Below are 21,857 nucleotides of genomic sequence, written 5' to 3'. Positions count from 1 at the left end.
CAGTGGAGCACTGGTTAGGGTTAGGCTTAAAGGAGGTCTGTGAGAGGAGTTTCTGTGGTGGAACCCACTGATGAGGCCAAGGTAACACATGCTCCTCCATCCTAATATGCATTTTCAGTGTAAACAATCATACAGATGGCTCATTAGTCTGCCGCTGAGCTGAACAGGACACAAGCCTAATGTGCAATACGGTGATTCCCAAAAAAGGGATAGATGGACTAAAAAATACAAGTTCTACAGGTGTTGGGTATTTTGCTAACTTGACCTAAAAATATTTTTCTGACTTTCATTTTTCATTAATACTTTCTGGAATATGTTCAGATGAATGTGTTTGTTCTTCTCTCATTGTTTCAAGACTTTGTCTTTCAATATTTCTTCAAATATGAAACAAAAATCTTGACACGTTAGTTTGAGAATTATAATTTTGCAACATTTTTAAAAATTTATTCAGTTATTTTTACACCATATTTACTGGACACTGTCCATATCTTTCAGATAAATACTTATTGTAATGATTAACTTGTATAAAAGATAAAGCATGGTCTTTGTCTTCCTTTATGAAAAAGGACACTTATGTGAACTTAGATATTCATGACATGTTACACATAGTATAATACACAGGAATTAAAATGGCATTTTCATGTTGCATAATATTTCATATTTTTCAGCTTACAGGTAGTAAAAGCCCAATGTAAAAGCCCCCACCCTGACAGACAAAATTATTGAGCAGTAGTTTAGTAAGAAGAATATTGAGAAAGATTTTCTAGTCATGTCACAGAGGAACATCTACAGTATCAGCTTCAAAGATCTGCATATTTTGCAAACGACACACAGTTTTCATCAATACACTACAAAAACACTCTCTTTATTGGCAGTCTTTGATCTAGTCATTCTTTTTGTTCATCAAGCCCAGAACTTGGCCCACTAGACCAAGTATCAGGGTGAACCTCTGTGACCTTGCCGATCTTAAGGTACAAAAGCCATCAGTGTTCAGCCTTTGGCATGAAATAGGTACCCATTTTTTTTCTTATCTGTTGTAATGGTGGAAAACACAATCCATCAAGTTCCTGTAGGTAGAGGTAATGTGGTAAAAAAAAATAAGGAAATTTTCCCCTTTTTTTGTTCTGCGTCATCAGTGGTGGATTGTTTTCTTCAGAAGTTGCACCTCGTCCTATCACAGAAAGCACAACCACAACATGAGGAAATACAGAAGGACCGTTTAAGCGGAGCACAAACTTTCCACAGCTCAGGTAACTCTTCTGTTGCATAAAGACAGTGCTGTTCTTTTAATTCTGTTTGAATGAGAAAGAGAACGGGCACAAAGGTCCTCTTACCTGCAATGCCATGCGCTTGGCTCTCTCTTCCCTCAGCTCCTCCTTTAATTCTTCAATGTCACTCCTGATTGGACAAGATAAAGACACTGCACATTACATCACAAAGGCTAGATAGTCTGTCAGCCTATCCCAGTTCTTTGGGTATATGCATAACGTCATCCTCTATTAAAACTATTAAACTATTAAAACATGAGGAAATGCTTTTGGATGTATGCCTGGTAAGAGCTAGCTAAACAGTTGGTCTTTAAATGACCAGCCACACTTTCACTTCACTTTTTTCAGAAAACATAAACTTTGTCACATGTCAGTAATAAATCTGACTGTTAAGGAAACTACAACCTTTTGGTTTTTGTTTCTGAAATGTGATCCTAAACTGATTCCATTTGCTTTATGGATTCGACTGGGGTTCATGGATAAAAATGTAAGAGAGGGTTGTCGTTTTTTCCAGATCACACTGCTCTTTAGCTGCTGCCCCCCCTGACCCCGTGCATGCAGAGCTGGTACCAGGTGGTGCTGTACTCACTGGTGCCGGTTCTTTAGTAATTCCAGGGCCATGCTCAGCTCTCGGACCTCCGCCCGCAGGTCCTCTGTGGAACCCTGATTCTCCTGGACCCCCTTGAGGCCGGGTTTGCCATTGAGCTTAGAGTCGGGTTTGGAGTCTTGTTTCAGGTCCGGTTTGGGGTCTGGTTTCACTTCAGGTTTTGGGTCGGGTTTGGGCTCCGCTCCTGGCTTGGGAGCGACTGGCTTCAGGGGTGATGACAGTTTGGGAAGCTGGAAGGGCTGTTCACTCCTCGTGGGTGAGGACAGATGGTTTTCTGAGTCCTGTGAGGTTATTATCAGTCACAATCAAAACCAGTGGCAAAACCAGTTTTCAGCTGTCATAATTTCATCATAAATGTTAGATCATGTAAATGAATGGCCCTGTTAATTAATAAAGAACTTAAGTTTGCACAAAATCAGAGGCAGACTGACCCAAATTTTACTGATGTAATGTTGCTGAAAGGACCCTGTAAGGACAAACTTGCAGGCCATGTAATGGTTACACAGCAAAAATATGAAGCAGCTGAAACTGCATTTTCACTGGGAACAGTAAACCACTCCACACAGCGTTCCTTTTCCTCTCTGAGTGACTCACAGCCATGTCATGCTGACTAAGACTGAACAGGAAACTCCCTACGAGTTTCATTCACCAGGACCCCGCTGCCTGACTCAGTGCCGCTGACTGACCTACCATACAGGGTTCCAATACAACCATAAAACTGTCACATCGTCTTTCCATAGCACAGCCACGGAGCACATGCAATTTTGGGACAGATCTGTGGTTCAGCTCCAAGGCTGTATACAGATGCCTAGCCTGGCAGGGCAGAAATCAGTGGCCTCATAGTAAGTTGTGCATCCACTTCATATCACTGACATCTCCCCAGGCATTAGCCTTTGCATTATCTGCAAGTACATGTAGACCTGCGCTTTCGACAGCTGTGAACTTCAGTACCTGAGGTTCTATGCTTACCTGTGGGCCTGTGCTCACGGTACCTGAGTTTCTGTGCTTACCTGTGGGCCTGGGCTTACAATTCCTGGGTTTCTGTGCTTACCTGTGTAGTGGTACCTGAGTTTCTGTGCTTACCTGTGGGCCAACAGCCAGAGTGGACGGAGGTCTGCGGTGTGGTGGTTTTGCTCTGTTAGCCGTGGGGTGACTCAGTTTCGCTGAGGACACCTCCACTCCATCCAGCTGGTCCACCTCTGCAACAGCAACATAATCAAGGGCTTACAGTGCGCAGACCCACCAGATCACCTGAGCTGGAGTGCCATTTCAGAGCTCGACCAGTGTGATACAGGATCCATCACATTAACAGAGGAAATTTAAAAATAATTACAATAATCATTTCATAATAATCGTATTAACTTAAAATGTTCTAATCACATTTCTAATAAATATACTAATCAATTATTGAATAATGTAATTATTCAATAATTTACAAATGAACCTTATGCCATTTTATATCTTAGATAGTGGGAATTCATGGGCAGATATAAACTTCTCCAACTATAAGATACAAATGAATGCTTCTATACATTAATCTACACAATACTACTGTATATTGCACACTGCCATTTAATGCGGTCCCTTGGGTTAATGGTATCTAGCAAATGCTGCATGCAATGAATCTGCTTACCTTTTTCTTTTGATTTGTCCTCTGTGTGCTTTGGTGAAGAGCAGGGAGGGTCTCCATTGGTCCTGCAGAAAGAAGTAATTGCGCATATTTAAAGAACAGCCAATTTCCCACTTCCTCTAAATGACATCTATCTTAGGCTTACAAAGGTATGATATGCACATGCACATGCACGGCTCAAACATCAGTTGAAATAGCTCACTTTTGGAATTGTAAAGAGGTGTGAGTGCGTGTGTGTGTGTGTGTGTGTGTGCGCGCGCGCGCGTGCATGCTTGTGTATGTGTGTGTGTTTGTTTGTGTGTGCATGCATGCTTGTGTGTGTGTGTGTGTGTGTGTGTTGGGGGGGGGAGTTTCCCTGTTGATAAGGTGCCTAGTGTTTATCAAACAGGAACTCTAGCAGTTTAAAACGCCATAAAAGTCATGTGAACATTCATATAAAGCATGTTACATTTGATTCTCAATACAAGGGGTGATCAAACAATAAACATCCTGAAACATCAACATCACGACAGTGGAGATCTTGGCAATTATCATGGTATTTCAACACATTATTTAATGAACTCATTACAGCATTAACTGTACTGTATTCGCGTCTTTATGATTTCCAGACTGTAAAAACTCTGGTTAGGTACAAAAAAATACACTGCTAATTTGAATGTGACTTCCTGTTCTCTGCAGCTTTGACAGTTTTGTGATAATGTTTTTGCTGTAAGTCGCAGGTGCAAATACGTTGAACATTCAAACTGATAACTTCACTGTGACACATGGTGTGATGCGTGTCAGTTAATGTGGTTTGCCAAGAAAAAAAAAAGAGCCATTTTTTAACAGCACTTTTTTTTGTAAAACTGAGATTGATGACTATAATAGTTTGAATTCTTTATAGCGTTAACTGTCACCTTCTCAAATATGTCTTTTTGACCTTCAGACATCGCAAACAACACAAGGAAAAATACAGCCCTGGTGTTTCATCAGAAGCAGCCTTAACATGTCTTGCAAGAGATTTTTGGAAAAAAAAAAAATTTCTGACATTCTGCAGCATTCAGTGAAATGTCAGAAAAATTACAATGAGTTAGGCTCTGTGTTTTTTTTTTTTCTTTTCCATTCGGTTTGGGGTTTGCCTGTAGATCTGCAGGAAACAGGAAAGGGGGAGGCAAGAGCTCTTGTGTTTTGCACCAGAGTGACTCGTTACTTCCACTTCAATCTTGGTCACGCTGACTTCTCCCTTCATCAGCCCTGAAATAGGACTGTCTCTACTCTACTTGTCAGTAAAGCAGGAACTGGTGCTGCGTGTGTCTGTCGTCCTGTTTTCCTAAACTGTGATACTCCATCAAACTACATGCTACAGATTTCAATGGCTCCTTTGTTTTGAGTCTCTCCTTACGTTTTCGTAGAGCTGAATTCACTAATGATGGGGAAGTGCTTCACAATACAAAACCAAGTGTTATCCATCTTTATTACATCTTTACTAAAACTAGGCAAATTGGGGAACCAAAATTGGTTGACAGTCAGACATAGGGGTAATATTTATTCTGGGACAGAGGTTTCTTTTAGTTTTATAAAATGGGACACGTATACTCTGCTGTGTATGCATGTCCACTGAGAAGTTGATATTTGGATTGAGAAGTTTTACTTGAATCAAGTAGCGTAAATTGCAATTCTGAATTTTAGTATTTCAGTATATCTGGGGGGGTTTAGCTTCATTTAGCAGGTGGACATTGCCCAGTTGAAGGGTAAAGGTACTGAGAGGGACGCTGTGTTGGGAGAACACCCGTTTGGGGTGCAGGGCATTGAGAGGGGTACCGCATTTCACCTACTTGTTTGGCAGAAATTTGTGTGGCTTGTCCTTCACTGGGGGAGGGGGTGCTTTTCTCATTCCGGGGAGCATCACTTTGTTTGGGGGGTCACTCCTCAGGTCTTTAGAGTCTGTCTTCTCATCTATAAAGAAACACACAGCATGGTATTAGTGGAATTCATGCTTTTCCCTGCCTGGAATCTCCTCTCAGGTCTGGCTGGCTTTTTAACAACGTTCAGTGTGTTTAAAGCACTCATAAAGCCTTCCTCATCACACTTCCAACACTAACGCATAGTGACAATGCCCTTCATTTGATCACATAATATTCACCGTTTCCTCCTACAGGCAAAACTCAGTCGGAAATCCTAGCCGTTTACAGTCCCAGATGAGGAAAAATCAGTAACGATTTCACATGGGCAGAACTGAACAAAGACTGCATGTTTATACCACTCACCACTCACTTTTACTGTTGGATTTCCACCTGAAAACCAAGAGGGGAGTGTTTTTACGTGACTGACAGCTGCAGGACTCCTGCAGGAATGAGGACAAAAAGCTCCCCTGCAGCTCCTCCGGAGGAACACTCCAGGAAGTGCTCTCATTTTAGACACGATGTTGTAACAAAACTTAAAAGAGCTATTTACGTGTAAACTTGGGTTGCCCCTGCTGTATCCTACAATGTGTCACTCAAACACCCTGGACAAGAGAACACAGGTGAAGGCTGTTGCTAGGGGACACCAGCAGGTATCATATCAGGAGTCTGGAGGACTTTCTTATTTGTCATATGAAAGTTAACATGGAAGATATCTAACATGATGTTAAATGTATGTGATGTTAATAAATTCATAATTTTCTAATTAATAAAATGAGTTCAAAACACAGTTTACAGGCATATTTTGCATGTGTCAATGTAGAGGTAATTAGTGACACGTTAGTTTTTGACTTCGCATGAGAAGAAGTTTGTCATTACTTTAACATAAAGAGCTTCTTCATTGATATAAACAAATATGTCCAAAAGTATTCACAAAATGCAGGTTCCAGAATAACATCAGACTCATTTCCATCTCTTGTACTGGCTGTTTACCACCCATTAAATATGGCGTTCGACTTTTGACAATAAACAGACACATGTTGTTTGACAACAGCAGACACAGAATCATGAACTGTGACTGATTGTGAAAAAAAAAAAACCCCAGTGAAGCATCAAGCTCTCTGTCCATGTGTGTCTGAGATGTAAGCACACAGGCAGAGGAAACTCAGTTTCACTTTCAGCTCAGTTTTGTAATTCTGTCTTTTTGCTTTATACGGCCAGCTGGCTGCAGTGCAAGAATTCTACATCAAACCACACAAAGACTCGAAAAAACAGCACACTCACGCCTGCATGTTTCTGTCCAGATAAACAAACCAGTTTTCGGGACAGGAGACGCAGTCTACACACAGTACCTGTTATCTGATAGAAATTTTTTCCCAGACCCTGAGGCAAGCCACCTTCAAAGCATGTTGCAGGAATAAATTTATTTTGGTATTGAGATAGGAATTTATGACTTATTGCACTATGAATGAACCGTATATCTATGATAACAGTGTATATGTACAGTACCAGTCAAAATTTTGGACACAACTTTTGTGCTTTATTTTTACTATTTTCCACATTTTGGAATAATATTAAAGACATCAAAACTATGAAAGAACACAAATAGAATTATGTAGTGACCAAATAGAATTATGTAGTGACCAAAAAAGAGTTTAAACAAATCAAAACTATCTTATATTTTGGATTCTTCAAAGGAGCCAAAAATATTTTTAAAAAATTGGAAAGAAATTCACACATAGGCATCAACTTAGGCATCAAGAAATATATTTATATTTGTCCAAGAAACAAATTCAAGCATAAGTCCTTAGATGAAAAAGTCTTTGAACGCGTGTTTCCCGTTATCTTAATCAAATGTGTCCAAACTTTTGGCTGGTACTGTATAAATATTTTTATTATTCAATGACTTTCAACAGCATGATTGACACTGAGAGACTCACCCACTCAGGCCATAACTGTGTTTGACCTGCACACCACTCTTCTTTCACCAATCCCTTGCATACAATTGACATAAACTTTACAACACAGTGCAGCATAGTGGTTAAGGAGCAGGACTCGTAACCGAAAGGTTGCTGGTTTGATTCCCCAAAGGGGTACTGCTGCTGTATCCTTGGGCAAGGTACTTAACTCACAATTGCTTCAGTACATATCCAGCTGTATAAATGGATAACATTGTAAAAACCTGTAATTGATGTAAGTTGCTCTGGATAAGAGTGTCTGCTAAACGCCAGTAATGTAATCACGTATTATAAGGCTTTGTACCTTTTGCGTCGCTCTTTGAGGCAGGGTCTGAGCTGCTGTGCTCCGGCGTCTTCTTGTCCATCGGCGAGGCCTCTGCCTTGACTGGAAGGGCACAGAGACAGCAGGAGAGGCAGGCATCAGTCACACACAAACACTGGCGCTGACAGCCTGAGAGACAGCCCCACCAGAGTCAAACTCAGGGCTCCCTCACATGGGCGAGTACCCGATCCTCCGTTTTTTTCCACGACTCTTAAGATCTCACGCAGACTACACGCGCTTTCTGTGGCAGGAATGAGCGGTTGCGCTACATGTGTGTCCATGTGAACAGAGACATGGGAAAGCGGAGGCCGATGTCTGTGCGTGTCAGCAGAGCAGGCAGGGTCACAGCTGGGCCCGATCCAACAGAGCCACCATTCCCCAGCGTCACCACGTCTCCCTCCAGACATCCTGACCTCACACAGAAGTAAAGTTTGTGTTTGAGAATGAGCCCCCAGCCCCCCCCCCCCCCCCCCCCCCACCCGTGGCCCCCACCCTAGAGGGCCAGAGTGGTCTGTAAATAGAGGCCTTCCCCATACTAATTCTGATTCTGATTCTGATACAGTGCCAGGCAGATTGCCCTTGCAGGCTAGCATTTCTTCATACTGGGAACCACATTGCCTCACTACAGCTTTGAAGTGCAAGAAGGGGGAACCCGAAAGAACGTCTTGCATGCGTCTGTCGGAGTTCAGGCAGGTCAAGCAAGGCAGGGACCTAAAGCAGACTCACACCAGCGGAAAGCACGGCTCATCACAGCAATACCTGCACAATCTACCGCCCACTGCAGGTGCAGAGACCTAAACCAGGCTTACACTCTGAAGGAGCTCGACAAGGAGAGAGAAAGAACGTGCAGCCTACCTCAGCAGTACCTGTGGTGTTCCAGAAGCATCTACCCTACAGGTACCATCGGGGAGAGAAAACCTCCGCTAGCAGTCAGCGTTCCAGAGTTTCTCTTCCGAGGCAGAGTGCCTGGGCTGTTGCTGAAGTTGCGGAGTGACGCTGTGCCGACCCCACGCTCCGCGGCTGCCCCAGAGGCTGGTCACATGACCCTGCTGTGGTTTCTGTCTTCCTCCGGCACAACCGGAAACAAGGGACTCAGCGGTGGGGGTGGGGACGGGGGGGTAGGGGAGGGGGACTCGCCTACATCTAAATTGGTCCAAGGCGCAGATTTAATCATTCAATCTGACCGCTTTAGTATATGCAACCCACTTAGCAAATCTTTTATGACTAGAGCACACCTAGACCGCGTTTATTACATGGAATCCCTCATTGAGCCACACATTAGTCGTCGCCTGTTTGCACACAGACAGAGTTGAGAAAGACGTGATTACTCGTGCTGTTCTTTTTTTAATTTGGCCCACGTGCAGCTGGTGCAGGAAGCAGACAATTAACGACAAAGCCTTTACGTAAAGCACAGTTAACACTTTCACCACCAGTTTGTTGCTTGCTCGGCGCATTGAAGAAGTGTACAAAAAATAAACACCCGGCAGTGGCAGTTGAGGCTGCAAGGCAACTCCGAGCTGTGCTCGAGAGATCTTAGATAACAGAGGTTTAAGACGATTCCACTTCCTGTGCTAAGCGTGGCTAGCATTGTGCAACGTTGGCAGTTTCTGCATTTGGCACACTCCATGTGCATTTGCAAGGCGCGACGGCGTACTTGTACCGCTCGATTTTTCCGAAGGGGGAACACAGTCGAACCCCCCCCCCCCCCCCGACAAAGGCCACAACGCGAGGGCTAGCCTTATGTTTGCTTGTGAGAACCATGAACAGTACAAACAAACACTTCAGCTCAAAACTCGGCGGCAAGCAGCGGAAAACAAAACAAACCAGAAGACGTGAGGATAAACACGAGCTGCAGCTCTCCGGCTGCCCTGAGGGGGCCGGTAATCTCCCGAGTATCTGCCTTTTACAGTACGCCATTCTCTCTGCGTCTGCCCCAACAACAACAGCCTCATGTTTCACCACTCTCATGTGTTATTTGACACGTTCAAAGATATTTAGCTGCAATAGAACAAGCACTGAAAACAGCCTTTGGGTGAAATCAGTCTGAACTTCCTCTATTTGTGTTGCCATTTTGAGTGTGTGTTTTTTTACGCACAGTTGGGCAGATGTAGGCGGAAATTGGCTGGTGTGGATACTGTATTCGTCTGTGCACATCTGTCTGTCACCTCATGGTCCCCTGGTTTATTCAAACCAGATGACAGTTCTGTCATGAACATTTTTTTTTCCATGATGTGCAATGCAAATAGCACTGCTTAGTGATCCTGATCAAAATCAAAGTATCAGAGTTGGCTGCTGTACTGCAGCTGAACCTCAGTTCCTGTCAGACATTTTTAAGTGAGTACTAAGAGAAATCTAAGTGAAATCCCCCATGACTAACAAAGCTGCTGGCTTCAAGAGGGAGCACTCTTTCTGTATTACAAACACACGCCGAGGATCGTTCCCATGATCAGATCTGATAAGTGCAGTGCAGGGCTGTGCGTGTGTGTGTGTGTTTATGTGTGTGTGTAGTTACGGGTAGAGTGCACAGTATGCATTTCCTTTATGCTGCCTGAAACAGATTTTCCCATAAATGGTCATAACAGATATAGATCACTTGCATGGAAACACCTAGAATGGCTACACATACTTCCTTGACTTAAAGCGATCCTTTAGTTAGTTATCTGTTGTCTGTCTGTGTAGCAATTACACTGTGTTCATTTGCCCTGCCATTATAGAGGGACTTACAGATACCTGTAATCATAAACTGAAATATGTCAATTTAAATGTCTTTTAATGTCAGTTGTGGTACTGCTTCACTGTCTAATGAGCTCAGCACTGTGGATAAATGTACTGTGATCTGGAAGATACACTGCTGAAGCAGTGATGTAATGGTTTCCAGCAGTAGGACTGGACGGCTCCTTGGAACGTCATCTGGGTACAAGATGAGTCCAGCTGACAAACTGATCTCTCACAGAAGTCCACCCTCACGTACAAGAGGTGGTTTAACATGTCCAAGCCACACTTGGATATTAAACTGCCCCTGCTAAAAATCCTGTTGCAACTATAATGCACCAAAGCAACCACAAATAATACATTGTGGTTCTACTGAAAACAGCCTCAGGCGGTCATGTGACTTACTTCCGAGGGACACCTGGCCCTGTGGCATTCTGGAAGCCACCTGATGACGTGTCACTTTTACCTGAGTGACGTCTTACGCGGAGCAGGTAGCGCCAGTTTTCCAGACAGAGGCAGTGCTTACCTGAGTGTCGCTCTGTCCCACGCCTCATTGGGGGCTGACTCCCACTTCCAGGCTACAGGAAGAAAGGAAAAAATAAAGAGTTTGGTTCCTTCTTCCCGCTGGTGTGCAGCTGTGATGCTTCCAGTGATTACACACTGTCCCAGAAGCAGGACAGAAGCACCTGGCACCTCATTCCAAAACCACAGACACCAGAGATGCTGCTAAGTCATTCCGGCCCAACATGCCGCTCCAGCTCACAGAAACAGAAAACTGAAACAAACCAAGTCACACACTATTTACGTCTGGTCTACCCAACACATCGGCCAGGATCTACTCTTCTGGCCAGCTGCTGTGTAAAATTTTAGCACAACATCATTGCCTGGAAGGGGCCCCCGATTGCAGTCACCGCGGTCAGACCGGGAATCCCCCGGAGCTGGAGTCGGGGGGAGTTCCCATGCAGCAAGACGGGCCGAGTCGCCATGGGAACGCATTGCTGTCCAACTCACTTGGAAGGTGTCCGTCGGAATCACCATAACAAAGTTGTCGGGAAAAAAGCCCCTCTGACCGTTCAGCTCTCCTTCCCACCAGCCCTCGTCCTCCGTCTCCTGCGTGACACACACACACACACACACACACATCTCAATGCGCCGAGGGACACCAACAAACATCCCTCTCCCTCTGTGATCTTTCACTGAGGGGAGAAAAAAAAAGCAGGACTCGGAGGGAACAGAAACCTAAACAGAGCTCTCGTTGGTGCATCAAAGGTATCTCTTTGCTAATCTTAAACATTTTTTTTTGCACCATTCCAATCCGATTTGGATCACAGCCTGCTGTTTGCAGCATGCATCATCGAGTGGATTGTGGCACAGCTGATCGGAACACTTTTCACTCATGTCCTTTGCGAACTACATAACTGGTTTGACAAGACTTACAGGAAAAAGAACACTTCAGTGAAATCACGCATAACTGCCCAGGCAGAATATATTAGGTGGCATTCTCTGCTCATGTAAGCCAGTGTAAGGCAAATCAAATGTTTAGTTAAATTCTTGCACTCATTCTCATGTTTTAGCAATAACAATCAACTGCATTGCTGATTATTCTCACAGAATTGGTTTTCCTTTTTTCTCGGGAGACCTTTACCTTGGTTATGATTGTAACGACATCTCCCTTTTTCAGATTCAGCTCATCGTCCGTAACCGCAGTATAGTCAAACATAACCTGACAGCATTCCTTCACTGTAACACAAGACATATGGGAAGATATTATGCAGTGTCAGATGCTCAAACATATGTAAAGCTTCTGTGCTTGGAGTCATGCCATTCTTTACATGCATTTCCAGACTACTGACTGGAACCATGAAAGCGTGGGACTGCGTCTTTGCGGAGAAAGGGAGAAATGACGTCAGGTCAACCCCTGCATTTAGATTGCTGTTGTTATTTAAGGCACGGTGACAATTTACCAGCTATGATGAAGATTCCAGCAGGTCACACCTTTCTTGCCTCTGGGGTGAGGTTCAGGAATTACGGGCAATCCTGTGTCAGAGTCATGCTAATTGCTACTTGTGTCTCAGAATAGAAGCACGTACAATACAGAACAAAGTGATTTCCTCCTTCTTAAGGCGGATGAAAAGTTCAGTGTTCACATAGTTTCAGCGTTTGTTCCACACTGCACCAAACATCTGTTAATTAGCTTATCTACTTTTGGGTGTTTGGTATGTCCAACAAAGCATCTTTCAAATACAATTTCACCTCACGCTCTAATACATATATGATATGGACACATATATCTAATAGTTACAAGGACATTCATTCCCCAAGGGCAATACTTTGTGCCTTATAAAGGTAGATCGATGATGTTATTATTTGCGAGCCAAAAACCAAGTATCATCTTTATTTTCCTTGGCACCTGTCCCCCACATCATCCCACCCAGATCACAAACAAAAGATCCTGGTGCTACGCAAATCCAACAAGGAACAGGAGGTAAGGAGTTAATGCATTGTTAAAGCAAAATTCATTCATTATTTTGGCTAGATTTAATTTGGGATGTCAGTCATGTCTACTCTTGTTTTTAACACAACCAGGTTCCTGAAGTCCAGTCATTTCAGAGAGTAGAAGACCAAAAAGCTGCTTGTTAGTCATGTTGAATATCTGCGGGGGGTTGGTCGAGATTGTTTGTTAAGCCGTTAAAATGTATTATGTATGTTTTAAAGTTGGCTTTGTGCACGTTGGATGATTCGAGGGACACCCACCAGTGTTGACTTTATTCCTCACACTTGCCCTTTGTTGTTGTGGTTTTATCTGCAATAAAACACAAGAACCTTCAGTGCCACACCAGCGTTAATTCCTGTGGGGCCTCTGAGCAAAAATGGTGGCATTTTACCGACCTCCTTACTGAACACTGCCTCTGAGAGCTTCGGCCGGGACTTTCCCTCATTTACTTTGGCATCTAGAAAAACAACAGAAAGGAGGATCAGGATAGGAAAAAATCACAAGCAATTCTGAATGTGGCACATACTGTATGCTTTGTCAAACACTGTTCAAAGGTATTCTTAAGGTATCAAAGCATCAGGATCTAACCAGTTCATATTTATTTGAGCATACCGTGAGGTTAACATTTATCTACCATAATATTGTGTGCATTTACTTCATATAAGACAGGCCACAGGAGGGAAGGATGTTCAAGATATGAAATAAAAACCATTCTCCAGAACAATGCAAACAACAGAAGCAATAATGTCAAGCAATACCATCCACAAATGTGAAATACTCTCTGTATACATTAGTATATTATTACACATTTATTTCTGGGAAGACAGATTACACTTAGGAATGATTATCGCATTCGCACGTGGCATGACATTTGTCAATTGTGGATATTCCCTATTTGTGGGCAGTTATTTCATTTCAGGAAATGACTGGAGTCTATGGAAATAATGTGCCATCTCACCTTTTGGGGTGACAAAAATCTCTTTGACGAAATTCGAAGGAAAAGCACCGATCTTCCCATTTTTCAAGCCCATCCACCAGCCATCTTCAATCTGTTGACAGAGACAGTGAGAGATGACAACAAAATGGCTGACTAAAAATGGTTCCTTCTGCAGCCCAAAAGGTATTCACTGGAACACAGTCACCCCGCAGCTGCAGCAGGAAAACCTTGGAAGTTTGAAACGTCACATTTTTATGAACTCAGTTTCCTCACTTCAGGTTAAAAATACCTAGGTCTGAGCCCTGATGATCACATGTGCACCAGCATTTCAAAAACAGGTTCGACAGTTCTTCTGTTTGCACTTCTCAGTTACAGAAAAAATGTTTCTTAGGGAAAGACTACATGATCACTTAACAGGATCAAGGTGATCATATTATGGGGTAATATTATATCAGAACAGTGGACTAACTTGATAAATCCAGGTGAATTCAACAGAGCTGTTTATAATAGATTTGTGTGTGTGTGTGTGTGTATGTGTGTGTGTGTGTTGGGGGAGCTGACATACACATATCTGAGAGCCCTTACGGAAAGTACATAGCATGCATCTGTCGGGTTCCACCTTTTGTACTTTCTTGCTCTGAATCATGCAAAGAACCTTGACATTACTGGAATGTAGTGGCAAAGGAACTGGGCTTGCGGGTTCAACCCCAGATGGGTCACTGTCTCTTAGGCAAAGGTATTTAGCCTGAATTGCTTCAGCAAATTTTCAGCTGTGTAAATATATAGCATTGAGCAAGGCCTCAGGATAAGGAACTATGTCAATAACTGCAATAATGTATCTTAATCATAGTTCAAATTTGAGCTCCAGCTCAGACAGGTCTAGCTGCTGGTGAGCAGTTATTTGAGAATTTTCAAATGGATTAAATTAATGTTGTTTTACTGATCCATTAGTTAAAGTTTCACATCTGATGGGGTTAAAATACTGCTGTATGGTTTGACACCACCCACTCTTGTTAGCCTGTGTGCAAACTGGCACTAATTCACTTGCTACCCAACATTCCTGTAATGACACCACCAGTCAACACCTAATGTTCTCACAACAATGCTGCAATGTTTTAGCAAGGCTAAGTAAAAAAAAATGCCAGAATGTCAGGCACAGAGAAGCCTACTTTAGGTGTTTGATTGAGAAATCATTTACCTCTTTAATGATTTCTATGGTCTCTCCCACAGCCAGCTCCAGTTCATCGTCATTTATGGGAGTGTACGCATAGGCCACCTCACACTTTCGCGTTTGCTTCGCCACTTTCGCTGGAAGGACATCGGGGTTCAGTTAACGACAATACAGGAAACAACCTAATGTCCTAATGCAGACATCCCACACCCCCAGCAAATGACTGTAGGACAGGCACTGCGATAAAGTAACTAGTGTTTGAATTAGCATTGATTCATATTCAATGAATATTCAGGAGTCATTTATAATGAGAGGTACTGTGTAATTTAGGACTGGCACTTTCAAACAATTAATTACCATAGCAAGAACTGAAAACAATAAATTAATGATAACAGGTACTAATATCTAAAACACATCAGTTATCATATCTACTCACTCAATCAAGAAATTAAAACAAAAACATTTTGATGGGTACAAGTACAATATGTTCAATAGAAAAGGCCTCTAGATGAACTTTCCATTCAGTCATTGAAGACACCAAATGGTTAAGGTTGAGCCCCTAAATGTTTCTCTCTAAGGGAGAAGGTTAGCACGGCCACTGAGGTGATAGAGGTGAAATGTGTTGGCCTGATGGTAACATTTTGCCTTTGCTTCATAAATATTGCCTTGCCTGATTTCTTTTATATGCTTTGGGGATTATCATTTTTATATTTCTTGTACACTCATGTGAAGTCACACCCATGTGCTTGAACCTGTTTATGCTGAAACATTATTATCCAGCTGGCAGGCATGTTCAATGAAACAATCCTTCTGAATGAAAATATTTCAAACATCTCCCAACAGGAAAAAAACATTGCCACAAGATGATGACAACTAAAGAGACTGGATTACATAAAATCATTGTGAGTATGAGAAACATTTTGTATGTAGTTTTGTTTTTTGGTACAAATGAAGTTATTTCATACAGTTTGCACAAAAGGCAGAGATTAGATGCTACATTTTATGCAGTCAATCGCTATCAGTGTACAGGTGAGCTCTCCTTCTCTCTCACCTGCAGCTCACGGGCAGCTACTGATCTGGGACTATCCTACCTTGACTTGGCCTGAAGTATTTCACAACCTGTTGATCCCTGCAGTAGCTGTTCACTCTAGTTAGATGTCGTGTAACCTTCAGAGTGGTGTCATACAGTATGTGCTATGCTTGAGTATTCATGACTGTTGATATTGAGGATAAATTGATAACAGGAAAAATACTGCAGGCCATATAAAACCCCGCTTCTTAGTGGGTTATCATCATCTTAAATGATTGACAGAGGACGCAGGCAGGTTGTATTAAAGCTATCAATTAGCATTATGCATATACACCTGTTATAATGGTAGCATCATAGCAGCAAAGATGAAAGCTGCACTGTAACCTGACAGTGCATTAACACCGAAACCCAAAAGAGTTCCTCAAAATATAAACTGCGCACCAGGAAAGGTGACTGACCCTGAAACTTCACAGGAAAAAGGTGGAAACCCCCCCATATTTCTGTGTGTGTATCTCACACCTAATTCCTCAAAACAAGTGCGCTCTTAAATAGTAGTAGGTATTGTTATTTTTAAACATTTCCCCTTCTGAGTGTCATAATTACTCCTCTGTTGTGATTACCCAGCCAGCTAAGGCCAGCATGAAAGCACAATAGGCCTTTAATTGCTTGTCTGTGTTCTCAGTGCAGGTGAGTAACACCTGCCTCGGAATACCCGCAAACCCAAACACGTCTATGTCTACGCTGCTTGACTAGGCACTGCGGAACAGTGACAGATCTTTGGCCTTATCGTTATCTTGGCCTGCAGTGTCTCAGGTGAGGATGGGAGTGCAGATTAGAAGCAGAATGCGTCCAAAGGGCAGCCAGGCTTTCTTAAAGGCGTGGAGGCACTCACATTTTCGTAGGCTCCGTGGCTCCCGTTTGCTGTCCCCTACCAGGTACACGGGCACCTCCTGTGTGGAGAGACAGGAAACGGAATTAAGGGACCGCATTGACTCCAGACATAAGCATCTGAGATGAACGCCTCCGGGCTGCTCAAAGCACTGAGGGGATGGAGGTGTTTGATGTCATGCTGAGGATCTCCTGCAGATGTCTGGGATTTGAGGGAAGGCGTGGCCGCGGGTGGGGCGGGGCACCTTGACGAAGTGGGCGGGGAATATCCCCCGCTTCCCCCTCAGCTCGCCCTCCAGCCAGCCCTCTTCCGTCGCCTTGGTGACGTTCTTCACCACGTCCCCCACATGGATCGTCATTTCGTCTCGCATGTTGCCCTCGAAGTCGATGAGGACGAGGACCTCTGCAAAGCAGAGAAAGAGAAGGAGAGGAAAGGAGAGAGGCAGAGAGAGAGAGGGAGAGAGGGAGAGGGAGAGGGAGAGAGGGAGAGAGAGAGAGGGAGAGAGAGAGAGGGAGAGGGAGAGAGAGAGAGAGAGGGAGAGAGGGAGAGAGGGAGAGAGAGAGAGAGAGGGAGAGAGGGAGAGAGAGAGGGAGGGAGAGGGAGAGAAAAATTGAGAAAGTAGGAGGGAGAAAGAAAGAGAAAGAGAGAGGAAGAGAAGGAAAAAGAGAGGTAAGTAAAAGTTAAACCAGCCCATGAACCTGTGGCGCAGTGGCATCCTTACCCACAATGCCCCACTCCAGCTGCCATGTGACTGTGCGCGTCCTCCTAAACGCATTTAATCATTTTACCCATGAAGCCCTTTATTAATAAAACAAAAAACAATGGCATCTTTGACAGCTGACATGTACCAGCCATATATACCATATTACTTGCTCTGATATGAGCTTCTTCCCTGCAGAATGTTTCCTCTTTCTGCGGGACAGAAGCGTGTTCGCACAGGTCTGGCTATGCACAGCTGGAGCAGACTGGAATCACTGTGGAACTGTCTGATCTCGGCTGTATCACCTGGAGACAGGGGCCTCGCTTTTTCACTTCTGCATCCAGTTTTATCAGGTTTATTCTTTATTATTTATTACTGCTGTCGGCTATGTGTGAGGGAACAGAAACCTCCACGTAGCTGTGCGGGTGGAGTTTTCCTGGACATTTTAGAGAAGCTTTAAAAAGCAAGTTCTGTTATTATATATATATATATATATATATATATTACATTACTGGCATTTAGCAGGTGCTTTTAACCAGAGCGAACTACATAGGTTACAGCTTTATTCACAATGTTATCCATTTATACAGCTGGCTATTTACTGAGGCAATTGTGGGTTAAGTACCTTGCCTGAGGGTACAGCAGCAGTGCCCCAGAGGGGAATTGAACCGGCTTTGGGTTACGAGTTCTGCTCCTTAACTACTATGCTACACTGCCGCCCATTATATTTAAACAATCACTTTATGAAATGCAAACAGCACAACTACAGTAAACACAGAACCAAAGCAGCCACAGTAAACAGGTGCACTTGATGTTAAGGACGGCTTTTTTCAGTTCTGTATTCAGACCACAAGAATGGCCTTTATGCTGATTCAGAGAGCTTTTCACGTGTTTTGCAGAAGAAATGCCTTTGTAGATCTGCTGCCGTCGAAACAGCAGTGCAAACCCTTTTTTAAAACCCGCTGTCTCTAATGCTTACTCAATGTCTGCATATCTATGCACAACCACAAGGCCTCAGATCAGCCACTCAGGGCAAGGAAACCAAAACAAGCTGCCTCTTTCAGTACTTTAAGAGGAAATGGGCATCCCTCAAAGCAAGATGATAATGAAAGTAAATTCAGATATCTTATGTTGGTATTAATACCATAATTTACCCATCTATTTTAAGGTTATTGGTTGGAAGACAGGCTTGTAATTTTCCCTCTGCTGAAGTTCAGTTGTTTTCAAATTCCCTTTCATTTACACTGATGAAACAGCACATCTTGCTGTAATGTAATTTATTGCACTGAGCATTTGTTACTTATCCTTTAAAGGTAATATTTAATGCTTAGTTTTACGGGGTCTACCAGCTCTGGTCATTATCTTTGATCCTACTAAAACCTCCAGTGTTGACTTCACAGTAGGAATATGGCTCTGAAGTTCCAAGCCCAACTAAAACAGTGTTTTCATCTCCTATGATCCCAGGAAGCAACACCGAAAGCCACCCACCCCCAAATCCCTTCACAACACGCCCAGTGTCTGCCCCCAGCCCCCAGCAAGACATACCACACCAGCCCTGAGTCTCCAGCAAAACATATTATACCAGCCTCCAGTCTCCAGCAAAATATATTGTATCTTCCCCAAATCTTCAGCAAAACATACCATATCTGCACCCAGCCTCCAGAAAAACACACTACACTACAAGTATATCCAGCCACACTGCCAGTAACACATACTATACTAGCCTCTAGTATCCAGCAAAACAGACCGTCTGAACATTTGGCAGCTGCTGACCTAGTTAGTGTCAAATGGCCTATATATTACAATACATACATTTTACTTCATCTACATAGCTGTTTCTAGACTCTGTAGTGCCCCTCTCAGGTTGGCTGGGGAGAGCCAAGGGGTTCTTCAACAGGTGGATTGAAAATGAACTGTCCAGCCAAGAGAACCCCGATGATCCACTGTCTGTTGTGGACCTTAACAGTGCAACCTGGTCTCTGGAGTCACACTACCGCTGTCACTGTGAAACTGTTTTTAATGGCAGGATGTTCGGACCAGAGGAAGCCCGCTTGAGGCACAGTTTGTTTATCTTTGCCTCTGTTTTGGAATGGTGCAGGACAATCCTAACTACAGGAAAAGGCCTTTGAGAGAACACCTAGCATGTAGCACGCCAAACACAGCTATCACGCGTTCATACTTCACTAGAGATCCGGCCAGGATGTTATGTTGCATATGCAAATATACCACTACAGGCGATTGAAACGCTTAACATCTGTCATAAAGAAGCTTTCAGACGTTTGGAGTACCGACGCAAATAGCTAGTTCACTGACACGCTGTCGCTTGCGTATGGAACAGCCGAATATTGACGCAAACTCGAGAGTTCAGAAGACAAGGACCAGAAAAGCGCTGCAGGTGACCTTACCCATGGTTCCCTGAAGAGCGTTCCTTTATTCCCCCGGCGACTCTTCCGAAGACTCGAATCCCTGCTATGCAGTCAGCAGAGGCCGCATACTAAGGTAAAAACAAACAGAAAACAGATAAACCCGTGTCTGCCTGAAAGAAAGAGTGGTTCCCGCCTCAGCCCTCCTTCTCTCCTGTCAAACATTAACATGGAGGAACCTTCCCTCTGCTAGTATCTGCTAGTCATGACAAGCCAGGAGGATGGGTCAGAGAGAGAGAGAGAGAGAGAGAGAGAGAGAGAGAGAGAGAGAGAGAGAGAGAGAGAGAGAGACGCACAAACAGGTGGGACAGGTTTGAGCTGGAAAGAGGGAGCACTTGAGGAGGCAAGAGAGAAAAATTACTTTTAGGCCCGGCTGACTGTTTTTGTTTTACAAGGCCAACAAGGTGTCAGGAAAAGCTGGACAGGGAGAGTGAAAAACCAATCAATTTCACCCAGTCAAATAAAACAAGACCTGTGCTCTGTACGGCTTTTGCTCTGCTGCCGGTAATGTTCTTCAGGGTAGGCATGCCCTCACATTTACTGAATGCCTGACAGCTGTAGATAAGAGAAGTTCTAGACCAAACTTGAATCAGGTGACGGTGACGCACATGAAGATTCCTGTGTCTCTCTGAACAAAAGCTTAGCCGCTGCGTGACGGAGGATGGCAGTACAGTATGTTAAAGACTGGAGTTCGTCACCGATGGGCCTTAGAGCTGTAGTGATCATTTCATACGTGTCTCTTTAGAAAAAAACATGTTTGTGAATGAGCACAATAACCTATCAACTAACTAATGATAAACGATCAGTAGCATACTGTACAATTATCATTTAACATGTCTACCATGTTCAACATGTACTGGAGATTGATATTAAGAAAAATTTGACATATTTGAAACTGAATGCCAGGAAAGGTGCTTTTTTTTGGTTATGCCAAGCACACACACATGACGTGGCCTTTCAGAAGCAGATTCAGCAATGCTTGGTTGGTCCAACTCGAACACATTCCCAGTTTTCTTTTCCCATGGAGCATCTCTAGCCGTTTTTTTCTGGGCTGTGAACTGGATGTGCTATTCATGTGTGCAATGAGGAAGCTCCTCAAAATCTCAAAGAACACAGTAGAGCAAAGCCGACATTAAATGGGTTGGTCGAGTGATAGATTCTTTCCCTTACACAAGACACACAAACCCGCTAGGGCTGTAGAACCTACCACAGTGACCTCACAAAAAAAAACCCTTTAATCAAATCTGCAGTAGAACCTGTAGGCCTTTTATTATCTGGTTAAACATTACCTGATGTGTAGATAGGTGTGGTAAAACAGAGTGACTCATTTGTCAGTTGGGATTACACTGCCACACATCCGAAATGACCAGAGGGCAGACAGTTTGGGATATACAGCACCAGGAATTCCTCTAATGACAGGAAAAGGATGGATCAGCGGTCACAGAATGTTGCCTTCTTTCTAAATCAGATTTTCATAAGGGCTTTGAGGTCTCCTTTGGTGATAAAGGATAAAAGCAAACGGCTTCCAAGACCCAAAAATAATCTTACGGTATACTGCAAGCAAGACAACTACAGCACAGTAGTCATACTGCCTGATATGTAGAAGGTCATTAAGATCAAACATACAAGGGAATAACTGGCTAATCTCCCTCGAATACTCTCATAGTCACCCATGCTCAACAGATCACAGGTTTGGTGATAAAAATGGCAGTATACTACTTGACACAAATTCACAGAACCTCCATTTGCCACACCCTGCTACCACCATACTCCCGCATGCTTCCCAACACTCAGGTGTGGTCTGAACAAGAACACCTTTACAGGTAAGATGTGAAG

At 43.4% G+C, this 21,857-nt stretch overlaps 1 protein-coding gene across 1 annotated transcript; it reads right to left on the bottom strand.

The window, feature by feature from the left end:
* Positions 1-486: 486 nt before the first annotated feature.
* Positions 487-20,235, bottom strand: sh3d21 (SH3 domain containing 21). Its single transcript, XM_036539246.1, has 17 exons — positions 20,004-20,235; positions 17,143-17,300; positions 16,902-16,959; positions 15,007-15,116; positions 13,830-13,920; positions 13,267-13,328; positions 13,132-13,180; positions 12,023-12,117; positions 11,389-11,487; positions 10,904-10,955; positions 7,648-7,728; positions 5,320-5,440; positions 3,509-3,570; positions 2,959-3,074; positions 1,858-2,156; positions 1,335-1,398; positions 487-1,171 (listed from the first exon to the last, which is right to left on the bottom strand). Exons 1-17 carry the CDS (start codon positions 20,005-20,007, stop codon positions 1,133-1,135), a joined length of 1,560 nt encoding a protein of 519 aa, XP_036395139.1. The 5' UTR covers positions 20,008-20,235; the 3' UTR covers positions 487-1,132.
* Positions 20,236-21,857: the final 1,622 nt, after the last annotated feature.

The sequence above is a fragment of the Megalops cyprinoides genome, chromosome 10 (assembly GCF_013368585.1).
Source record: "Megalops cyprinoides isolate fMegCyp1 chromosome 10, fMegCyp1.pri, whole genome shotgun sequence".
Taxonomy (NCBI): domain Eukaryota; kingdom Metazoa; phylum Chordata; class Actinopteri; order Elopiformes; family Megalopidae; genus Megalops; species Megalops cyprinoides.
The sequence above is the reverse complement of the archived record's forward strand: the minus strand, read 5'-3'. Positions and strand labels throughout refer to the sequence as shown.

Excerpts from the sequence above, each read along its gene's own strand:
- sh3d21 (XM_036539246.1), bottom strand. Across the intron at positions 5,441-7,647 it reads CTCAAAGAGCGACGCAAAAG|ATGAGAAGACAGACTCTAAA; the intron begins GTACAAAGCCTT and ends GTTTCTTTATAG. Across the intron at positions 1,172-1,334 it reads CCAAGCGCATGGCATTGCAG|GACGAGGTGCAACTTCTGAA; the intron begins GTAAGAGGACCT and ends TTTCTGTGATAG.